This window comes from Suricata suricatta, chromosome 12 (assembly GCF_006229205.1).
Source record: "Suricata suricatta isolate VVHF042 chromosome 12, meerkat_22Aug2017_6uvM2_HiC, whole genome shotgun sequence".
Lineage (NCBI taxonomy): Eukaryota > Metazoa > Chordata > Mammalia > Carnivora > Herpestidae > Suricata > Suricata suricatta.
In genome coordinates this window covers 22,686,993-22,708,458 of record NC_043711.1, presented here as the reverse complement: position 1 = coordinate 22,708,458, position 21,466 = coordinate 22,686,993, and the positions used below count along the sequence as shown (strand labels likewise).

The 21,466-nt window shown below is 46.5% G+C and overlaps 1 protein-coding gene across 1 annotated transcript in view; it reads right to left on the bottom strand.

The window, feature by feature from the left end:
* Positions 1-21,466, bottom strand: part of CACNA2D3 (calcium voltage-gated channel auxiliary subunit alpha2delta 3) — an 833,443-nt gene that overhangs the window by 59,860 nt on the left and 752,117 nt on the right. The window contains exons 32-34 of the mRNA XM_029917881.1: positions 18,663-18,725; positions 15,448-15,518; positions 2,345-2,420 (exon numbers count right to left, since the gene is read on the bottom strand). Of these exons, the coding sequence (XP_029773741.1) occupies positions 2,345-2,420; positions 15,448-15,518; positions 18,663-18,725 (210 nt within the window). The remainder of the gene's footprint in view (positions 1-2,344; positions 2,421-15,447; positions 15,519-18,662; positions 18,726-21,466) is intronic.

Here is a 21,466-nt window from a genome sequence, read left to right as displayed (position 1 = left end):
TAATGCTGAGGGCTAAAGCCATAGGACTAATTTCAAATGGTAATTCACAGATCTGCCTCTCAGAAAGCTGATTTCCTTGTTCTCCATCACTGTATGCCATTCACTGAAATAAGCAAAACTTGTATATACTTGATTTTAATGTTGCCTCTGAGTTATGGAGGGTTTAAGCTGCCTTTTCTCACACATACATATTTGGACTTGAAAAAAAATGACAACCATATAAACATGTGATTTTTATCCTTGCAGAAAATCCCCTTCAAGACGGCAATGACAGCCTAATCTTTATTTCAGAATATTTTAATTTAAAAAAGCAGTTGGATTGTTTACCCTGTGATATTTTCTATGTGGATAATTCAATTTCCTGAATCCTGGAAAATACCAGGCCTCCCCCTCAGTTGGTTCTCTGAATCGACATAAGCCAGATATTTGATTAGCGGGTGGACTTGAGAGGCAATGATACTGGCCAAGCCCTTGTCCCAGATGGCAGGTCCAGAGAAATCTCGGAACCTTCCGTGGTTGCGCTTGGGTGTCAGAGAATTGAAATGACAAATACTGGTCTCTGAAGTTATGGCTGTTTAATCCTACCCTCTGAGCATTTTGAAAATAAAGACTAGTGCACCCTTCGATAGCTCAGCTGGTAGAGCGGAGGACTGTAGGCTGGACAATAAAGACTAGAACTAGGAATGGGGGGTTTATCCAGTTTTAAATAAAACAAAAACCGATTAACATTCCTCTCACCATTTTTTGAAACTTCCCTATTTCAAGCCAGTAAGTAAATGAACAAAACAACAGTAATAACAGTCTACTGGATTATTCTCAGCCCACAGGGATTTCAGACTGGATCTCTTGCTCTGATTTAACTGAGTGTGTCACTGGGCCCTCAGGAGTATGGTCAGATAAGGATATAAACTATTAACTATTTCCTAAAATGAAATGCACCTTGCTGTCCTCTGGTTTTGTTATCATATTTCTTACTGCTTAAAAAATAACCGTCTTTCTTTCAAAAAGACCTTGGTGGTCAGGCCCTGGGACAGTCCTGTGCCTTTGTACTTGCTGGGATGGGTAGTGACATTTCTGCAGCCCTTGGTAGTGTGTGTCCCTGGGAGGAGGGAATGAATAGAGGGGTTAGGGAGGCTCTGGAGGTGGGGGATGGGCGGGGGGGCTGGGGGGGAAGAGAGGGGCAGATGGGGGAGGGGAAGGGCAAGGGGTGGGGGGAGGGTCACGAAGGGGGAAGGGGTGGGCGGTAGCTGGAGGGGCAGGGGAAGAGCATTCAAGCCTTCTGTGCCAGACACTGGCTCAATGTACGGGTACACAAAGGGATTATGTAAATACAGGATTAAAAATTTAAATGGCACATTATCATTCAGAAGGGTAAAGCCATTGAGCTTTTAAACCTAATGGTGAAAACATATCTTGGGAACATTCAAAGTCTAGAAATAGTCCTGCTAAAGCTAGGGAAGTTGGATTTGGAAAGAAATGTTGATTCTCACTAAAACGTGCTATTTTTCAAAACATTCAACTTTCAGTTCCTAGTTGCCTCTCAGAAATTTTCCAGCTCTGAATCATTTCTTCCTCCCTCAGTGCAGGGGATGGTGTTGACTACTTGGCTTTTCAGTGATCCCCTTGCAAGATCTTACATCTGCAAACGAGAAGGTGTGGGTTTATATTCTAAAAACCAAAATGGCTCATAAATTTTGTGTTTCAAACCAGATTTTAGGTTAATTTTTGGAATTTACAAAATGATAACATGTGAAGCTTCTATTTATGCACGTAGGCTGGGTTATATCGAAGTGTACTGTGACTGTTTTTCCTGTGTTTTCAGGTGACGGGTGGCCAAATTTACATGGTTTGTACATCATAAATCAGATTTTTTAACTGGGAGTAAATTATAACAGTTAATTTCTGGCAGCGTGAAAGCCCGTTTCTAATGATAAAAGAGCTATGTTGATGGCACCAGTCCCAGCGAGAATGACAAGGAAGCCCACCAGCATCCCGATTAGGGTAGAGAGTGTGGGGCTGGAATGTGCATTTCTCCTCAGGCTCCTGGGTCTGTCACACACCAAAGGAAAGATTTCTGTAGATCCAAGATTCTCTCTCCTATCCGTCAAAAGGGGACTGCCACATTCATTCACCAGCGACTTCAGATCTGCTTATCATTCATAGAATCAGTGGGTTTGGGTTTAAATGGAAGTGGTTTTTCTTCACCAGTAAAATCAGGAAGCACTTTAAAACATTCACGGTTTTGCAAAAAGATGAACTTGATTAATCCAAAGATAAAGAGCTGCTCGCACACAGAGACAGACACGAACGAGCTGCCGTTCTGTGGGGACCGCACTGTACTTACATCCAGCAGCCCACTGGCGCTGTCACTGCTGTCCTTGTTGGCCCTGCACATGGCTTGATAGTCGTAAAGGGTAATTCTATAGGAAAGAATAGAAAGGGGGGTCACTAGATGGGAAACGGTGTGTGAACCAGCATGGGGGACGGTCACCACACCACCATCAAGTGCAACAGTGACAAACAGGAATAAATCCAGGCCTGACAAAGATGATAAATGAGGAGCACGCAAAGTCTAGGACTGGAGACACAGGCATGTCACCCTTGGAACGTGAAGAGGAAGGGAACAAAGGTGTTGGTTGGGTTGAGGGGAGGAGACAGGGATGAGAAATTCCCCAACTTGATGAAACAGTCATTTTGATTTAAACAAGGTTGATATGCATGGACAAGGGCACTCCAGAGGGACTGCACGGTTCTGAATCGGATTCTGGGCCCTGGAGGGAACCCACTTGGGCCACGTCTCCAGGGTCGAGGAGAGCTGGGCAGGACCACGCCCGAGTTCAGAACTAGCAGGGTCCTCTGTCTCTCTCAAGCACCAGGAAACATCCCTGGACCAAGACAAGCACAGCACTTTGACAACTGGTTGAAAACGAATTGGCTCCTCGGTTGTACTCCCCACTCTCCACTACCACCACCATTAAAGTGACTGTATTTTTGCTTTGGAAACAGTGCTATTTATGAAACAAGAAAATGGATTTTTCTTCCCCAACTGGTGAGCGAAGTCCAGCTCTCATTCCCAATTATGACCTTACCTCAACTGCAAAGATGTTTCACTTTATAATTGTTCCAGATATTTTAATTCCTCACCAACAGCTTTGCAAAGAAAGGAGAACGGCAGTTTCTGGTAGCAGGTTAAAGGTTCTAGATGGAGCAAACACCTTATCCCACAGGCGACATGCCTTCCGTCCTTCCCCCAGCGCCCCTTCCCACTATTCTGCACCCAAAAAGGAGATACTTGAAGTCCAGCCTGAACTACATAACAGCTGCCAGGTGACATGTTAACAGTGCCTTACAGGAACTTCTAAATGGCCGCAAGGGATTCTCCCTGCAGGAATTGCTTTCTAGAATAATGCAATGCTTACTGTGGAGCATCCTTAATGCTAGGCTGGGGATGGGCACTAACAAAGAAGTTGCATGCAGCAGGACGGTTGTTGGAGTAGGGCACTAGCCCAGCATCCAGCATGGAGGAGGCATTCACCTTCAAAAGGCTGAATGCACAAATGATTGTCTGATTGCATGAATCTTGAAGAGACGATGTCACAACTAGATAGAAGAGGTCAAAGTTCAAAGTAAGAGGAGAAGGCCTCTCATCTCTGGACAATAAGCTGGAGGCATCACACAAATAGATTCAACAAAGAGTCATCTATGGACACCAAGTTGAAAACTGGCCATGTGTGACCAAATTAAGAGGGAAGCCAGCTCCTGACCAGCACCACATAGGTGTCTTTGACAGCAGAGCCCAAGAAGGCACCAGTGGTCACATGATCTCCCGGCAAATCCCCAAAGCCTCCCCCTCATCAGAACATTTCTTGTAGTGTTGCTCACTGTCCTCTGCCTTTTTTCTTTACAGCAGACGCCAGGAGAACTTGTGTTTATTGAGACAGACATGAAGCCCATCAACCAGCCACGCATCTGGCCTAGGGAAGTCCCCAAACAAATATGCACTGAAATGCTCGTCAGTGGCATAGTCCTGATGCTACCCCGGCCACCAAATCAACTGCAGACCATAATAGAGGATTCCACTCGGTCCCTGACTGCCCCACGATGCCACAGTCCTCACCTCATCTGGGAGATTTCTGCAGGGGTCCCTGAAAGGGCTTTCTAGGACTTGGCAAGAATTATCATTGGCTTCATCCTTTTCACACTGCACAACTCTTGTCTCTACGGCTGGAACTCGGTCCAGAGCGTGGTGAGAGGCAGCGTGGGCTGAGTGGAATGTGCCTACACCTGGAGTCTTGTAGACGTACACACAGCATGGCCTTGGTTTGCAAGGTTAATATCCATGTGCCGTTATCTAGGGGATGATCTGGGCAAGATGCTAACCTTCTTCTGAGGCTTCATTTTTTCACTTAAAAATGACTCACAAAGATGTTCTGAGATTTAAATAATCAGGCACATGGAAATATACTGAAATATACTATATAGCATGCTAGCTTTGTTATGATCCTTATAATGGAAGGCCTTATTTTATTCTTTGTTGGAGTCTGGGATCTTAAAGCTATGTTATTCCCAAGGGCTCAAGCGACTGGCAGGGCGGCCTAATGGTTAAAACACTGTCTTTGAAGTCAATAACACCTGACCTCAAATCCTAACTCGTTTACTTATTACAATGTTTTGTTTTGTTTTGCTCTCTCACTGCTTCAGTTTCATCTGTAAAATGGTGAGAAAAATAGCTGCCCAATAGGTTGGTTGTGGCATAAATGAGATGACAGATGTACTGCCGTTAGCCCAGTGTCTGGTACAGAGGAAGCATTCAGCAGAAGGCAGGGCTGCAGCTGCTGTTATAATTTATTAGTCTGGTTTTCATTGCCATTATTAATTAATGGGGGTGGTATTTACTGCACTGGGCATTGACTCAGGCTTACCCCCTGGTTAGAGGATGGGCGGGCCTCCTGATTTTCTTAGCTCACTGGCACACACCAGGCAGCAGAAAATTCACACTTCGTACTGCAGAACAAGACATCTTCAGGGGCCGAAGTGGGGTTATCAAGGCTGACGTGGGAACTTCCGTCCGCAGCTGTGAACCATCATAACAGCCTATAGAACTCTATTTAGCAATCATGAGCAGTACTCTTGGAAGCATGTTTCTACCAGATAGATTCTAATCATCCCCATTTCACAGGCGGCCAAACCAAGTCTCTGCTAGCCTAAGTAACGTGCCCAAGGTCACACACCTAACAAACAGCAGAGCCAGAATTAGATGGGGGTCAAGCTGACTACCCTTCCCTCTGCTTGTTGCCCAGTAGCAGGCTCTGACAAACTCTGGGAAGTGATTAGAATTCAGCCTGGTGCCCTCTCCCAGGCTCACTGGACTGTCACTGAAAACGCTGCCCAACATAAAGTCTCCTAACCAAAGTCCAGAATCAACTCTCAACTCAAGCTGAGGGGCTGTCTGGGGTCAGTGGGCCAGGACGGACCAGCTGGCCGAGCTAGGAGAGCCCCTTGGTAACCAGCCCCACAGGAAGCGCTAGATTCTCCTGGGACCATTTTCAAAGGCTCTGGTTTAGCGGTGAGGCCAAACTCAATTGCCGTGGGGCAGCCTCTGGGCCGGGAGCCTGCCTTTCATTTCACAAGGAAGCTTTCCTGATCCCAGTGCCGTTGATGAGGTTACAAAACAAGCCGTCCCAGTGTTCTCCACGCTTAGACAGCTTTAACTAGATGTTGCAGAAAGAGAGACTTCCAGATTATTACCCTTTTTGAAGTGATTTTGTTACTGTTTTAAATAACTCCATTTTGTGGCTACCTGTATCCTGTTTGGCTGATTATAGTTAAAGAACATGATAATTGCCTGCTTTCATTCGGCTCTAAAATAAGCCCCGAGCATCGTGCCCAGCCCGAGATTGGCGCTGCATTGCTGCACTCGGCAGCAGTTTCTTCTTATTACAGATAGCGTGCCTTAATCCCCATGACATCCCCACCGCGCAGGCTGCGCTGGGAGCTTATCATTAGCATCTCGTGCTCCCCAGATGGGTCTCTCGGAAACTCTGACAGAAGGCAGATATGGTCTCTGAAGAAGAAACTCAAAGTGATACAAAGAAAACCTAGACCGCCTGTGTGCCTCTGTGCATGGTAAGGCCGTGGACGACGGGCCTATGACACGTAGACTTGTTGAAAGCTATTTCGCTGATTCTGCTCCTTTCCAACTAGACAAAGATCACGACCAACAAAAATATTTCTTCTGAGAATTAGAAGTTTCCATTTCAAAGGCATGAGCACAGTTAATTTAGACTTGTTATTAACTGTAGGGCCCAGCATTTATTAAGCACCTACTGTGTGCCTATGAGGCCGGGTTCTTAGAACTGGGACAGCTCATGGGATTAGCTCCGGCTAACCCATCTGCCTAAACACCAATCCTGAAACAGCTTAATGTTTACAAATGCAGCCCTGAAAACAGGACAGGGAGGCATTCGACACAGAAACTCGCCGTATTTAAGCAATTTTGAATCTAGCAGTATAAGAAGGGAGTGACTCCCTAGGGTAACATGCAAAAGTATGTATTCTTTGTTGAACTATAAAAGGTGGACTCAGGCAGCGTTCAGCTTGCAAGGGATAGGGCATGGAGCAACAACATAGAAAATGCTTAACAAAGCCACTTTGGCCGTGGGAAGCCTTACTCGCTCTTAATATCTCAGAAAACCAAGAGAGTGGAAAGCTCAGTCTGTCCATCTGAGTGTTAGCAGAAGATCCAAAACGTGCTGTCCCTTCCCTCCTTTTCATGCTGGTGGCCGTGTCATCCCCCAGCAACTTCTTACAGAGACTGCACTCTCCTCAAGGTCAGCCCAGCACAGAACACAGAAGAGGAGCCTCATTTACATGACTCTGGCCCTGCCACCTTTGAGCCCCTGGCTGGAAATCACTGACACAAATCTAGTTAGTGAGCACCCATCATTGGCAAAGAATAAGCACCATGTGGCCACACCGGCCAGGGGCCCAGCACACAGGACGCAGGGGCTCCAGGGTCCAGGTCAGAATGCTGAGAAGTGAGCCGTGGGAAAAAGCCTCCCCCATCCGACAGATTAAGCAGGCAGTCTGTCGGCACCAAAGGCTTTTCATCAACAGGTGCTGATAATATAAAATGAAGCAGTTTCAGAGACTGGCCAGGCCAGCACCTCACCTAGGTAATAAATGCGGTAACAATAAGGAATAATCAATTACGTTCCGCGGCGTGGAGGCATTACCTCTTGTCAGGGGCATGGTTACATTTTCTATGAGAGGGAACTGGCTCAAAAGGTGAAATCACAGCTCTCCTAAGGGGGGGGGGCCTGCTTCGATCCTGAGGCAGAGGTAATGGGCAGGCATGGTGGGGCACCTGGGTGGCTGAGTCACTTAACGCATCTAACTTTGGCTCAGGTCATGATCTCATGGTTCAGGAGTTCGAGCCCCACATCAGGCTCTGTGCTGACAGCTCAGAGCCTGGAGCCTGCTTCAGATTCTGTGTCTCCCTCTCTCTCTGCTGCTTCCCCACTCATGCTATGTCTCTCTCTTTCAAAAATGAATAAACGTTAAAAAAAACTAAAAAACAAATTGGTAGGCAAGGTGGTAAGTGCCCATTCACCTGCCCCATCCATGAAAATTAGCTCAACTGGAGGGGAGAGTGGAATCTCTAGTAATGCCACAAAGAAAAGATTAAATTTCTTTTGCCTTTCTGAGTAAGAAACAGAAGGAAACAGCTGAATTCTGCTTAGGGAATGAGTTGAAGCAAAACTCATTTGAGGCAAGAAGCTTGGTTGCTGGGCCAAGCTTCCTAGGCTCTGCCAAGTTCGTGGATTTGCGTCCACATTTCACAGGACTGCACCACAACAGTCTGTGCTGCTCCCAGCATGGTGCAGGGCATGTGACTAAGACCAGCACGTGTCAGCACCTAGGGGTGTCGGTGTTCCCGGTGCCCTTACTATTATTGGTCAAACCCCATATGTGTGATTGATGCTTGTATTGCTTGGGGTCAGGCCTCATGGACAGACGAGTCTGTTGGTGGCTAATGACCATTTGTATTCAGGACTGCACTGGGCATGCGAGGTGTGGGGAGGATTCAATATTTAGAGGATGTGTGTGGTCTGAAGGAAACGGGCATGCTGAGTGACAGGGACTACTGTAGTCTCCCAGTGTCCATTCTCCTGTTCTGCCAGGCAGAACAGGAAGTTTTGCTATGAACATTTCCTAGGTTCCTTTGTAGCTAGGTGAGGCTGTGATGAACTGGGGCATTGTGTGGGATGAAGTACTTTAATAAATAAACTTTATTTTACTTTAACAGATAAGATTTACTTATTAAAATAAGGTTCTTTAAAAAAAAAGTTTATTCATTTATTTTGCGCACGGGCGGGGGGGAGAGAGAGGGAGAGAGAGAGGGAGAGGGAGAGGGAGAGGGAGAGGGAGAGGGAGAGGGAGAGAGAGAGAGAGAGAGAGAGCGAGCGCGAGCGAGCGAGCAGGAGGGGCAGAGAGAGAAGGAGAAAGAGAGAATCTCAAGCAGGCTCTGCACTGTCAGAACACAGCCTGATGTGGGGCTCAAACTCAGAAACTGTGAGATCATGACCTGAGCTGAAACCCAGAGTTTCAGAGTTAGTGGCAACTGACTCAGCCACCCAGGAACTCCTTATTAAAATAAATTTTAATCAAGAAGTTTTACTTGGCCTTTTGGACCTCCCTGGATCCTCTTTCTGCCAGTCATGATTGCAGATGTGATGGCTGGAGCTAAGCTGCTATCTTAGACCATGAAGTAACCTTGAGTTTAAATGTCAATAGAGGAGAGTAGGGAAAAAAAGATATGGTCGTGGGTCCATGATGACAACAAATTTGTATTTTCAGACTTCCTTCACAAAAAAAGAGAAAAAGACTCCCATGTTCTCTAGCCCTTGTTATTCTGGAATTGCCCACTATTTCCAGTAGAACTAACTCCTGATATATTGGACTCTAAGCTTGAGGGACTTTCTTTTCCTATCTTGTGAATCCACATAAGCATACGTGTGAACAAATATTTCCATAAGAAATACCTCCGTCTGCTCCAACTAGGGGAAAAGATGTGTAGGGATTAGGTAAACATGGTCTGCAATGTGGGATCTGAGAGATATCGGTTCACATCCCGTCTCCCCCACTCACTCCTGTGGGTGAACTTGGACAAGTTCCTCAGATGCTCAGAGCCTCCCCATGCAGGTCCTCATTGTTAAAAGGAGATATCGACAGAAGTAACTTATGGAGCTGTTATGGGCATTCACTAAGGTAATACGCGGAAACTACGTGGAGTCATGCCTGGCCTGCCATTGATAGTCAATAAATGAGGCATGCTGCTCTTGGCATGAAGAGGAGGGCAGCGATTGTGACTGTTGTCATGGCGGATGCTCAGGCAAGCAGCTTTAGGATTTTAAAGAGTGATGCTTTGGAATTTTCATGTCTCTGTGTTCCAGAAAGTTTGGCTCAGAAACACACTTGTTCAAGCCAATCTGTCTTCTTGTTCCCTTCAATGCCACCTCTGACAAAGCATACTTCTGTGGAAACGGTCAGGTCAACAGGAAGCCGAGAAGCCATTACATTCATTACATGAGTGTTGAGTACTAGACATTGGTGGGGGCAGTGGGCAGGGGACCAGCCATCCAAACATAACAGGCTTCTCCTTTAACACTCTCTAGACTGGAAGACCAGGACCTTGGCTGACATGTCATGTGATTACCAAGGACAGGGAAAGCTCCAGTCCCCGGCCACGGAGGCTGTGCGGTTCCATCATGTAGAGACAGAAGAAGAAATGTCCCAAGTCCTGAATTCTACCCAACGCGTCACCTTTCTAGAAAGGCAATTTAAAGAGCCGCCCCAGGGAATTCTACACAAGTCAACTATGTTAAGGAACGTGTGGGGTGAGGTGAGGAAGACATTCACCAGGCCCCACAGGGAAAACATGGTGGTGGAGGGGTGAAAGCTCAGGCATGTTGCTCCAAGCACATAACACAAACAAAACCAAATAAAGCAAAACACAAACAGCCAAGACGGATAGGACCTATTGGTAGCTCCCCAACCAAAACCAGATTATTAGTAAACAGTCTGTTTCTCTGCACACCAAAGGCCCGGGCATGACTGACTGGTCTCTGCTTCCTCAAGCTGAATCAGATACACAAAAAAAAAGGAAGACCTTTTGGCAGAAACCACAACGATGTTTGGTAAGAGCACGCATTATTCCATTTACCCCCACCTGCGGCATACGCATACTTCTTTCAGTTCTATTTTGCTACTGAGAACACTGAGATTTACTGAGTGAATTCTGACCAATGTCAGGTAACTCCAAAGTGGACAGCATCTGGACTGGTACCCTGGTGCTCGTAACTTAGTATGTCTTGACCCTGGCTGTGCATGAGAAGCACATGGATGCTTCCAAAGAGCATAGCTGCTTGGGCTCTAAACCCAGATAAATTTCACATGAATCTTTGGGGGTGCAGCCTGAGCACTGGGGTGTTTTAATAGCTCTCCAGTGAGGGGCACTGGGTAGCTCAGTTGGTTGAGCATCTGACTCTTGATTTCAGCTCAAGTCCTGATACGAGGGTTGTGGAATCTAGCCCCACATTGGAACCTCCTTGGCAATCTCTCTCTCCCTCTCCCTCTCTCTCCCTCTCCCTCTCCCTCTGCCTCTCCCTCTCCCTCTCTCTCCCTCTCTCTCTCTCTCTCTCTCTCCCTCTCTCTCCTCCCCACCTCACTGTCCCCATCCTCTGCTTGCATGCTCTTTCCCTCTCTCTCTCAAAATAAATAAATAAATAAAAATGAAAGCAGGGCATCTGGGTGGCTCAGTTGGTTATGTGTCTGATCCCTGATTTTGGCTCAGGTCATGATCTCAGGATTTGTGGGACTGAGCCTCTCATAGGGCTCTGTGCTGACAGGGTGGAGCCTTCCTGGGATTCTCTGTCTCCCTGTCTCTCTGCTCCTCCCCCGCTCATTTGCATGTGCACGCACACACAATGCACACACAGTCTCTCTCTCTCTCTCTCTCAAAATAATAGGTAAACATTAAAAAAAAATAAAAGTAAAAGCTCTCCTGGGATACTGATTGAGTCCAGGCCCATAGGCCTACCCCAAAGGCTGTGCTGTGAAGGTTAATGGCTACACAGTAACCAACTTTTGGGGCTTTACGTGATTAAAAAAAAGAAGAAAATGATAAAAAAAAAAATCAGACATTTGGAGCTATTATCTAAGAGCTAATCTCACCTCCTGCCTGCAATGCCCTGCAATCTGCTGAGCAATTTCACACTTTGTTTTAGCTAATTCTCACAAAATCCCTGAAGGTCCACGTGTGTGCAAGGAAGAAACCGAGGCTGCGATTCTGGCGCTCCACCCGGAGTCCTCTGAGCTCACGTGCAGTGCGTCACAGAGGCCCCACCGTGAGCCATGGGGTCCCTCCTACACAGACACAAGTATGCCCTTTCCACTTGATACCTAAAATATATATGCATACATTTCCATTGTCCTGGGTAGTTGACATTGAATTTGAATCACTGGGGGCAAGAAGCAGGGGAGACACATGAATTGTAAGAAAAATAATTTGAAACTAGGTGTTCTCTTAACAATTGTGAGGCAGGTGATGTCACTGCCAATACAGCAGGCAGAGAACCATGACGTGTGGATTCTGAGAAATAGGAATGCAAGGCTCTTAGGGGACGTGAGCATGAGTGCAAGAGAAAAACCCGCTTTGCCACAACACCCTACACGAGTCACCATTCCGGGAGTCCACTTACGCCCTGTGGTAAGAATGAAGAAGTATTTGAAGGTCTCTGTTTGGATTTCAACGCAAAAAGCTGACCAGGCACATAGTGTATCTCATGAGAAAATACAGGAAGCCTGAAAACATGGCTTGGTTTAAAGACTTATCAACACTGGCGAAAAGAAATCTGGGTGATGCTCTCACTCAGCTGGCCTCCTGTCCTGAAAGCTCTGCTCGCCCGGACAAGATGCTGCTGAGTCAATGTCCTCCTCCAGCTCCCTTTCGCTTCTCAAGCCTCATGCACAACACAACACTACCGTAAAAAGAGCCAGGTTAAGGGCAGAAGCTAGAAAATTCCCCCTGTGCCAAACTGCAGGCTGTTTGAATCCAGCTGTTACACAGAGACTTAGGGCAGCTTCTTAACCTAAGCCTCAGCATGTCCATCTCTAAAATGGGTATATTTATACCCAGGGCCAGGATCCTGGGCACGCAGCCTGTGTCACTGCACAGAAACCTGTACTTAGAAGGACCCCAGGCTTGGTTGAATGTTCTGCTGTTGCTGTCTTGAAATTCTTAATAGGTTTTGAACAAGGGACCCCAGATTTTCAGTTTGCACTGGACCCTACAACTTATACAGCTGGTCTTGTTTCTACCTGTTCCACAGAGTACTGGAAAGTCCTGACAGAGGTAAGATCTGTCAGGTGCGGCTCAGGTCTGGTGCGGGGTAGATGCTCAGGGTGGAGGGGCGGGCACTGTGACCATGACTTTCACACTGCTAAAGCTATTAGTATGTTATCTGGCCCCTCATTCTATGTCACATATAAGCTGGGTAAACAGATTCAAGTCAAAGACTGAGCTAAAGTGACAGAGAGTGACCATTTTGCCTCTTAGATTGTCTGCACACACTGCCACGGAACCTTCTCGAAGCTCCCTCCAGTTGGTAATCTGCACAAATCTGCGGCTTCCTTCCCACCCCTGTAGCATTGAAGACACAGAAGTGGATGTTCTTTCCCTCTGAGGACACTGCTAAGTAGAATGGCTATCCGGTGACCACGTAAGTGACCATATGATCAAGGCAAGAGTCCACTGTCACGTAAACAAGCATCACCTTGCTTTAGAGAGAGAGACAGCAAACCTGGACCGGGAAGAGAGACAAAGGGAAGGGGTCAGAGAGAGGTGGTGTTCTCCCCCATGAGCTCTTTCTGAAGAAGGTGGTTTGTAGGGTTCTTGTCTGTGAAACTCCCGTTTTAGGACTGGACACAAGCAGATCAAACCAAAAAGCCGTGTGCCATCCTGGCACCATCTAAGACGCTGAGAGGACAGAAGATGAGAGATCAGGCAGTTCAGGGAAGTGGTGCTGAGCTTTTCCCTGGACTCAGTCAACATCCCCAAAGCAACTCAGCCTCCAGGCATCTGTGCTCCGGGGTGGGGCTCACTTTCACGAGGGCCATGACTTCCGCCCCAGAGCACCGTCAGGTACTTTGGGCTACATCTTTTCAGTGCTACTGAAATACAGGTCATCCCTGAACAAAAGGATTGTTGCCCTTATGCTCTGAGTACACACTGCTCGCTGGAAAAGGCAGGGGCACTGCAGCGCCCCCAACGCCGGAGGCCCCCTTGCCAGGCATCATGGGAAGCCTGCCGTGAGGTGTGTGAGTGCAGAAGGAGCACCACCTGGTGCCAAGCAGAAAGCGAAGCCAAGACAGCAAAGATCTACCGCAATACAAATCACAGCAGCAGCTGGCAATCACTGAGCCCTTCACGTATGCCAGGCAGTGTACGGACTTTCTGCTTATTATTATCCCATTAACTCTGACAGCATCCCAAGGAAGTAATTATTATTATTACCTTCATTTTCCACATAAAGAAACGAAAGTCTGGAGAGGTAACTTGACTCAGTTCTAAGGCATACAGCTAGTAAACGTCAGAGTCTGGATTTGAATCTGATCCATCTGACTCCAAAACATAAACTCTCGTTGCTCTGGTGGCCCCTGTGAGGGCCCCTTCACAGAGGCCCCTGATCACTGTCAGCTAACTCCCAGAGGACAACAGATGCTGTTACTCTTGTGTCAAGTCCCCAGTCCTTCCCTTTTCTCAAATGTGTTAGCTACTCCCACAGTAAAAGAAAGTTCTATATTCATGCCAACCGTACTTCGATCACATGAAGAAGACTGGGAATTTACAATCCCACTACAACCTTTCTCTTTCTCCCACCAAGCTTTTTGGAAGGAATTTCCAAGGGGGAAAAGGAAAAAAAAAAGATTTTGTTAAAGAAGTTGAAAAATATGCTTTCAAATTAGAAACACATGTGTGATTATTCTCATCTTTTGTCTTCCCCCACCACCTAGTCAAATGCAAACTTACAGGATTCAAATGCACACACATCCACATCAAGTCAGGAACAGCGAGTGGTGTCCTGCATGGCAGACAAGCCAGAAGCTGCCCCGGGAAGCTTTAAGAAGTTCTGGAAAACTCCATGGCAACCCAAGCCTAGCTCCAAGCGGAATTTTCAAGCACGTGTAGCAAAAAACAAAACAAAAAAAAAAAAAAGAAAGAAAAACAAAAAAATAAAGGAGAACACTGCCCTTGAATTGTAAGAAAGGGAATTGAAGACCCCGTGGCAGCCAGGCTGGAGGCAGGCAAGTAAGTGTGTCAGAGAGCGCAGAAGTGCTGGAGTTATGCCAATTTTTTATATCATTTCTTTTTTCCCTCCTTCTGGCGCAAACAAGCTATGGAATCTCAAAAATTGGGTCATCATTTCTGAATTCCCTGCTTTCAGCACAGCGCTCAGTTGGTCTTGTTGACTGGCTTAAAAGTCCGATTTCCTGAGCTAACACTTCCTGGCCATTCAGCTGCAGGGAGTAATAACCAGGGGCCTGCCTTTCCCGCCGCAGGCAGCAGCGGTTCTCAGGCAGCCGAGGTCCATCCCTGTAGTGCCTATTATGTATTTAAGGGCATCAAATATGCCCAGGAAAGCACCACTTCAAAGACTGTCGTTTCCTGTTGATTCTGGGGTGGGGTGGGGGACATTACTGACATCCTGACCTCCTGGGGAGATGGCTTTTCCCATAGGCTTTGGTGTTCCCAAGAGCATGGCCGTCCTGCCCAGGAGAAACATGGGGCCAGAGCGGAAGGTGTCATACACAAGCTTCACTTAGGGTCGGTGACCGCGCTCATGACCCAGATGAGTCGTGCCGGCTCCAAGAAAAACTGAGCACCATTGGGTTTTCTTCTAGCAGCAGATTTAAACTTGCTTTTATCTGGAAGCAGATTTTGAGACCTTTCCCTTGATTTTCCAAAATTATACCGGCAGGCCTCTAAATGTCACTTTTCATCGCCAATTTCTCGATTTCTAGGCTTCCCCAGTTTGCCAATATGAGACAAAACAATGTCCTCCATTTTAGCCAGAGGAAGACGTTTCCTACATCTTTGCAGTCACTTGCTTCAGACTATCAGTGCATCCCAGCGAAGGCTCTGACTCCGGTATTGGCCTCCAATAAACCCTATTCTGGGTGAACAGGAAACTCATTGTGAGCTGAGTTTCTGTGACTCTTAACACTCATGCAAGAGGCATCGAATTTCAGCAAGCTCTTCTGAGCATGAACACCCGTACAAACCAGGCACGGGGTCAAGTCTGGGCTTGCTTATTTGACCTTGGTTCATTTTATTTTATTTAGGCAAACTTTTCCAGGGGGCGCAGGGGATCATAAAATCCTTACCTTTTAAAGGAGCCCATTGTTAACAGTTTGTTCATCACGGCCCCCTCGACCTCGCCAAAAAAGTCTCCAGTCTGCGGGGAAGACAAGAAGACCCAGGAGGAAGTATAGATAAACAAAGTGCCAAACACCAGGGAAGAAAGAGAAGCGGCCGCAGTCTGTTCCGGAGCTGACAGAGGCAAGAGGCGCTGCAACATTAAAGTGGAAAATGTCTTCACAGTCAGGAGAAGCGGTGAGATTACTGAGCAGACTAGGAGGCCAATGGGATTGTCCCACCGCACTCAGCAGGAGCCGAGGGGCCTGACGTCACACACCGCGTGCGTGCCCTAGAACGGACGCACGCATGCGCGCGCACCTGCATAGACGCGCGCATGCGCACACCCCGCTCTCATGCAGAGAGCCTTAATCTGCGCTCAGTCCCTTGTGACTAAAACACTACTTCATAGACAGAAGCAGGCTGTGAGAGGGCTTCCCAAGCAGTAATAAAAAGAATTGTTTATAATTCCTGGGTGACCTGTTTAGGGAAATACTGCCGTCCTCTTCATCGGCCCTATAAATCTCCTGCTGTTGAGAATGCATATCTATTCACAATCACTTTCTTAAGATCGCTCGCAATTATGTCCCCTATGTTGACAAATCAGGTGGTCCAGGGTCTACCCCGTGAAGAGGCAGCAGGGCTCCTCAGATCTCTAGTGGCTCACCCCTACTCAGGGCGGGCAGTCCTCAGGGCATTTTAGGGCGTGACAGCCCTTCCCCACCACCAGGTTTATGTTTTTGCTTCAGATTGGCTCTTGATGTTGGCTGAGATTTGCATACTCCGAATGGTGGGATGAAAAATTAATGTCCTTGCCAATCCCTCCGGGCTCTTGGAGCCACTATCCTCAGGGTCTCATGGGGGAGGGTGTAGCAGAAAATTGCTTGGGACAATAGCCTTCTTCTGCCAACACCCCGGAATGAGCCAGTGTAGACCAGTAGAGACCTCCCATGTCTGCAGTGAGTGCTCTAAGGATTTATAACTTCTGTGGGTGGGTGGAGGGCATTACCATAAGAGCCTGAATTCATAAATTCCATAGGCTTTGTATTAGCTAAATCCTGATTCAAATGACAACTGAGTGACTTCAACCTGGCTCCTGGGAGTTTTCGGGCAGAAAGGCATATAAAGACTTTGCCAGAAAGTCATGAAAGGGGGGAGGAAGAAGGAAATGACGTTTTCCTGACTGAATATGGTGTACTGCCTCTTTCGTTCCAGAGACAACTGGAATCTTCTGCAGACTCTCTGGGTGTGTGCTGCTGTGAGGAACCAGGATATTTGTATTTTGTGTGTGTCAATATGCTGCTGTCAATGGAACTGGTTGTTAGGTGAAGAACTGTCCCAAGCGGGCTGCAGGAAACCAGACAACATCAAAGTCAGGCAGAGCAGGTTGGCCTGGGCAATGCTGCAGGGCAGTCCCAGGGAGAGACCCAGCAGGAAGCAGAGCCCACTGCAGGCCAGGCTGGGGGGCAGTGGGTCACACTGTGGGCCAGTCGAGAACTCACCGCTATAACTCATTCACCTCGCCCTTCCTCCCCTCTCCCCCTGGACCAGGTTCCTATCTCAGCCCTCAACCGTTAAGGCCAAGGACAGGGCTCCTCCTCACAGGGGGTTAATTTGGGTTCCTGCTCCATTGACTCTTGAATGTTTGGGGGTTTTCTTCTCCCAGCTAAACAGGCATATCGCCACAGGCCTTTGGGTTCTTGCACTCTCTCAGAGACTGGCTTTACTTCATGGGCTCACTTCTATCTGATCTTTACCAACTGTCCAATGTCCAGTGATGGTGAGCATCCAAGGAGACAGGCTGGGGGCAGTTTGATTCCTGACGTTGTAGTTTTTCACCCATCACAGATGCATCAGGAATCCCACAGCATTTTCATGGATAAGAAGGGAAACGCAAGCACAATTCCACATGTGACCCGGAGCCAGTTCTGATAAATTAACAAGGCACTGAGGTCAGACTCCTTAGGAACTTAAGGACAATTAACTAATTTATTTAGGCATTAAAAGGCCTGTCGTAGTGTTAACTGGTAAAAAAAAAGTCAAATGATTTAAATGGGACTTCATTATAAAATGGTCGTCAGTCATCCTTCTTTTACAGGGCCTGCCAGGAGGCTCAGGCGGGTAACGTGAGGGGCCCCCACCCCCAAACTAATGAAGGAAGAAAGCATGTCCCAGAGATCACATACCTCCTTCTCAGTGTTCCCTGATCATGCCACACTGCTAAACACACTCATATTTTATCTTCTTTGAATAGGCTAATTTAATTTCTAATTGCAGAAAAGGTTTTCTTTGCATAGTTTTAAGGAGAAACCTGGGCATCTTGGTGGCTCACTTGGTTAAGCATCTGACTCGATTTCAGCACAGGACACCATCTCACGGTTCATGAGTCTGAGCCCTGCATCAGGTGTGGATGGTGTGGACCCTGCTTGGGATTCTGTCTCCCCATCCCTCATCTAAATAAATAAATAAACTTAAAAGAGAGAGTGAGAAACCTGTTTTCTCTATTACAGTGCTATTGTTTTGAACTCTTATTTTGATTTCCAAACACAATGGAGATTTCTGGAGATTTCTGCTTTTGGCCCCATTGCTGAGTGTCTTCCCATGTCTTTTCCCTTGTCTCACACTGCATACAGCCCAGTCAAATGAAGAACATTTCTTGTCTCTTTCTGGATCATTGTCCCTCAGTGTTGAGTGTTGAGAGCCAAGTTACCCTGAACTCAGATAACTGATTTTTAAAAAGCAAAAACCAGAAAGAAAGCCATAAAGAATAATTGTTATAATATGTGTGTGTGCATGGCTGTATATATATATGTGTGTGTGTCCTGTGTATATATGGAAAAAGTATTTAACTATCAAAACAAGGGAACCTCCTTAAAACTGTCCAAACTCTTTAAGGCACCTCTACCTCTGAGGCAAAGAGTTCTACAAATTGAACACTTTGTGAGTGAGAAAGCAGACCCTGGGCTCTGCCCCCTGCTCCCAACTGGGAGGTAAAAACTCTTTGGGGCCTGCTGAGAAGTAGACTGTGACATTTTTAGAGGGATAGAAATGAGGTTTTACAATCTCCTGCGATTACCTCTTAAATATAGATCAGTGTCTCAGAGTTTTAACACCATCCTTGGCTCCCCCTCACCTTCGCCCATCCTGAGCACCTTACTTTGACTTGGTAGTAATTCTCACTCACCTGGGTGTAGTCTTCAGACACCAGAATGAACCCATTATTGTCTATGAGGTAACAGTTCACAGTCTAGAAAAGAAATACCACAGTTTCAACTTTGGATCCTCCGACTGCTTTTACACAAAATGACGTACTTCCAACCTGAGAGAAACCTATTGTAGGTTGTTTTGGGGGGAACTGGAAATTCCTGCTGGCTCTAGGAGTTAAGGCCATGGTTAAGCTAACTCCAGTGTTTGCTTCACAAAACTAACAAACAAAGATAGAACACTAAGCAAGCCTTGAACATCCCAGATTAGGATAAAGAGAACACACATTAAAAAATTAATTACTGTTTGTTTGTCTTCCTTTTTTTTTTTCTCCCCTTTCTATGACCTGAAGACTATTTCCCAGGAACAAAGTGTTCACAGGCCCCGAGCCTGCATTCGTAGTGGTTGAAATGCAGGCTGTTTTGAAAGCAAAACGCCAGCACAATGTCATTACCCTAATGATGTATTAATGAAAACATTGTGTCGGCTCAGAAGACCATCAGGGGACCAGGTAATATTTTTTAATTTGTTCATAGACTTAGGCAGCGGGGAAGGGGCAGACTTCTGTTAAAGGGGCCCCTCAGGCCTCCTAAAGGTTTTCAAACTGTGTTTTTAATTGGGAGCTGGATTTGGGGGCAGGGCTGTTAGCTTTTGGTAGCTCAGACTTATAAATTGTAGACAGCAAGGTAAACCCAAACCTCTGCTTCCCCCACAGTACTTTAATCTCAAGTGAATGATTTGCTACAGGCTAAGTTTTAATTACAGTGCTGTGGGGTTTAAACTTAAGGTTTAATTCCATCCTTGATGTAACTCAGTTTCTATTTATTGCAGCCTTACATACCGACTGCAACATTTAATTTGTAACATATCTTTAGCCTGAGCTAAACTCCCCCTAGCTCCGGGCCACCGCAGGGCTGGTGTTTTCCAGGACATTTGCCTATCTGTGGAGTTGTTTGCAGTCGGGCACAGAAGTCCAGCAATGAGTTGGTCCAAAAGATTCATCCTTTATTACAAGGTCGTGGTGGGGAATCAGCAGAAACTTAAAAGCCCTGCTGGCACCTTTTATAAAAGCACGGGCGGCTTTGGTGAGTAACCGGCTTCCTCGGTTGTCCAAAAAAGGCTGAATGAATGACTTGGGTAACTGGGTTCCATTCTTGCTATTTGAAGGGGCTTTTAGCTGTATGGACACTACTTGGGCCCTGCTGGGTGTGAGTCTTGACAAACTTCCTCCATTTTTAGAAGACAGTATTATGAAAGCAATCCCATAGTGAAGAAATGGGCAGAAGACCTGAACAGACACTTCTCCAAAGAGGACACCCAGATGTCCAACAGACACATGAAATGATGCTCAGCATCACTCAGCATCAGGGAAATACAGATCAAAACCACACTGAGATGCCACCTCACACCTGTCAGAGTGGCTAAAATGAACAAATCAAGAAACTATAGATGCTGGCAAGGATGGAGAGAAACGGGTACCCTTCCGCACTGTTGGTGGGAATGTAAACTGGTGCAGCCGCTCTGGAAAACAGTGTGGAGGTTCCTCAAAAAATTAATAGTACAACTCCCCTATGACCCAGCAATAGCACTGCTAGGGATTTACCCAAGGGATACAGAAGTGCTGGTGCATAGGGGCACATGTACCCCAATGTTCATAGCAGAACTTTCTACAATAGCCAAATCATGGAAAGAGCCTAAATGTCCATCACTGATGAATGGATCAAGATGTGGTTTATATATACAATGGAGTACTACATGGCAATGAGGAAGAATGAAATATGGCCATTTGTAGCAAAATGGATGGACCTGGAGGGAGTCATGCTAAGCGAAATAAGTCAGCCAGAGAAAGAAAGATACCATATGTTTTCACTCATAGGTCTAACATGAGAAATCTAATAGGGTCCCAGGGGACCATGGGAAGGGGAAAGCGGGGAAAAGAGTTGGGAGAGGAGTGAGGCAAATCATGAGAGACTTTTGAATGCTGAGAACAAACTGAGGGCTAAGGGGGGAGGGGGGAAGGGGAAGGGGATCATGGAGGGGGGCACTTGTGGGGAAGAGCACTGGGTGCTATATGAAAACCAACATGGTAATAAACTAAATTTAAAAAAAATTTTTTTCTTGGATGATTGGATAACTCTAGATTGCTCATAGACGTCTGATTCCTGTCCCAAAGGCAGATCAGATAGATATGTGTGGTTAGAGCCCACCTCCAGGCCATGGGAACGGGGGATTACAGGTGGTAAGGAAAGGCAGTGAGGAAGGGTACTTGGGAATAAGAAACACCACACCCAGGTTGTATTGACTGGAAGGTGGTTTTAGCCCCCAGGCTAGCACATCCACTTCCGTATCAGAGACTGACCAATTGCTATCAGTGTGACCTTGAGCAGAGACTTTACCACTGTGAGTTTCAGGTTTCTTACCTGAAAGACGGAGCTATGGACAACCCTTTGTTAGGTTGTTGAGGAGATGAAATGTGAGGATGAGGGCAAAGTGCTGAGCACAGTGTAAGGTGCATAGGGCATAGTAAGTCCTCAAAAACCTGTGCTTACATCCACTCGGAAAACAGTTGTTTTGATCACCTACTATGTCTCATCTTTATCCTAATTAGTATTCTAATGCTACACATTTCGAGTTCCTCAGAAAGGGAAGCTGTTCCATTGTTCATAGCCTCTGGTTGGCTGAACTTTGTTACTTTCTGTTTGTTTTGGTTGGTGCAGGCTGAGCAATGGATTGAAACAACTCACTTAGAAGCTCAGTATCATACTGCCTGTTGTTGTCATTTGT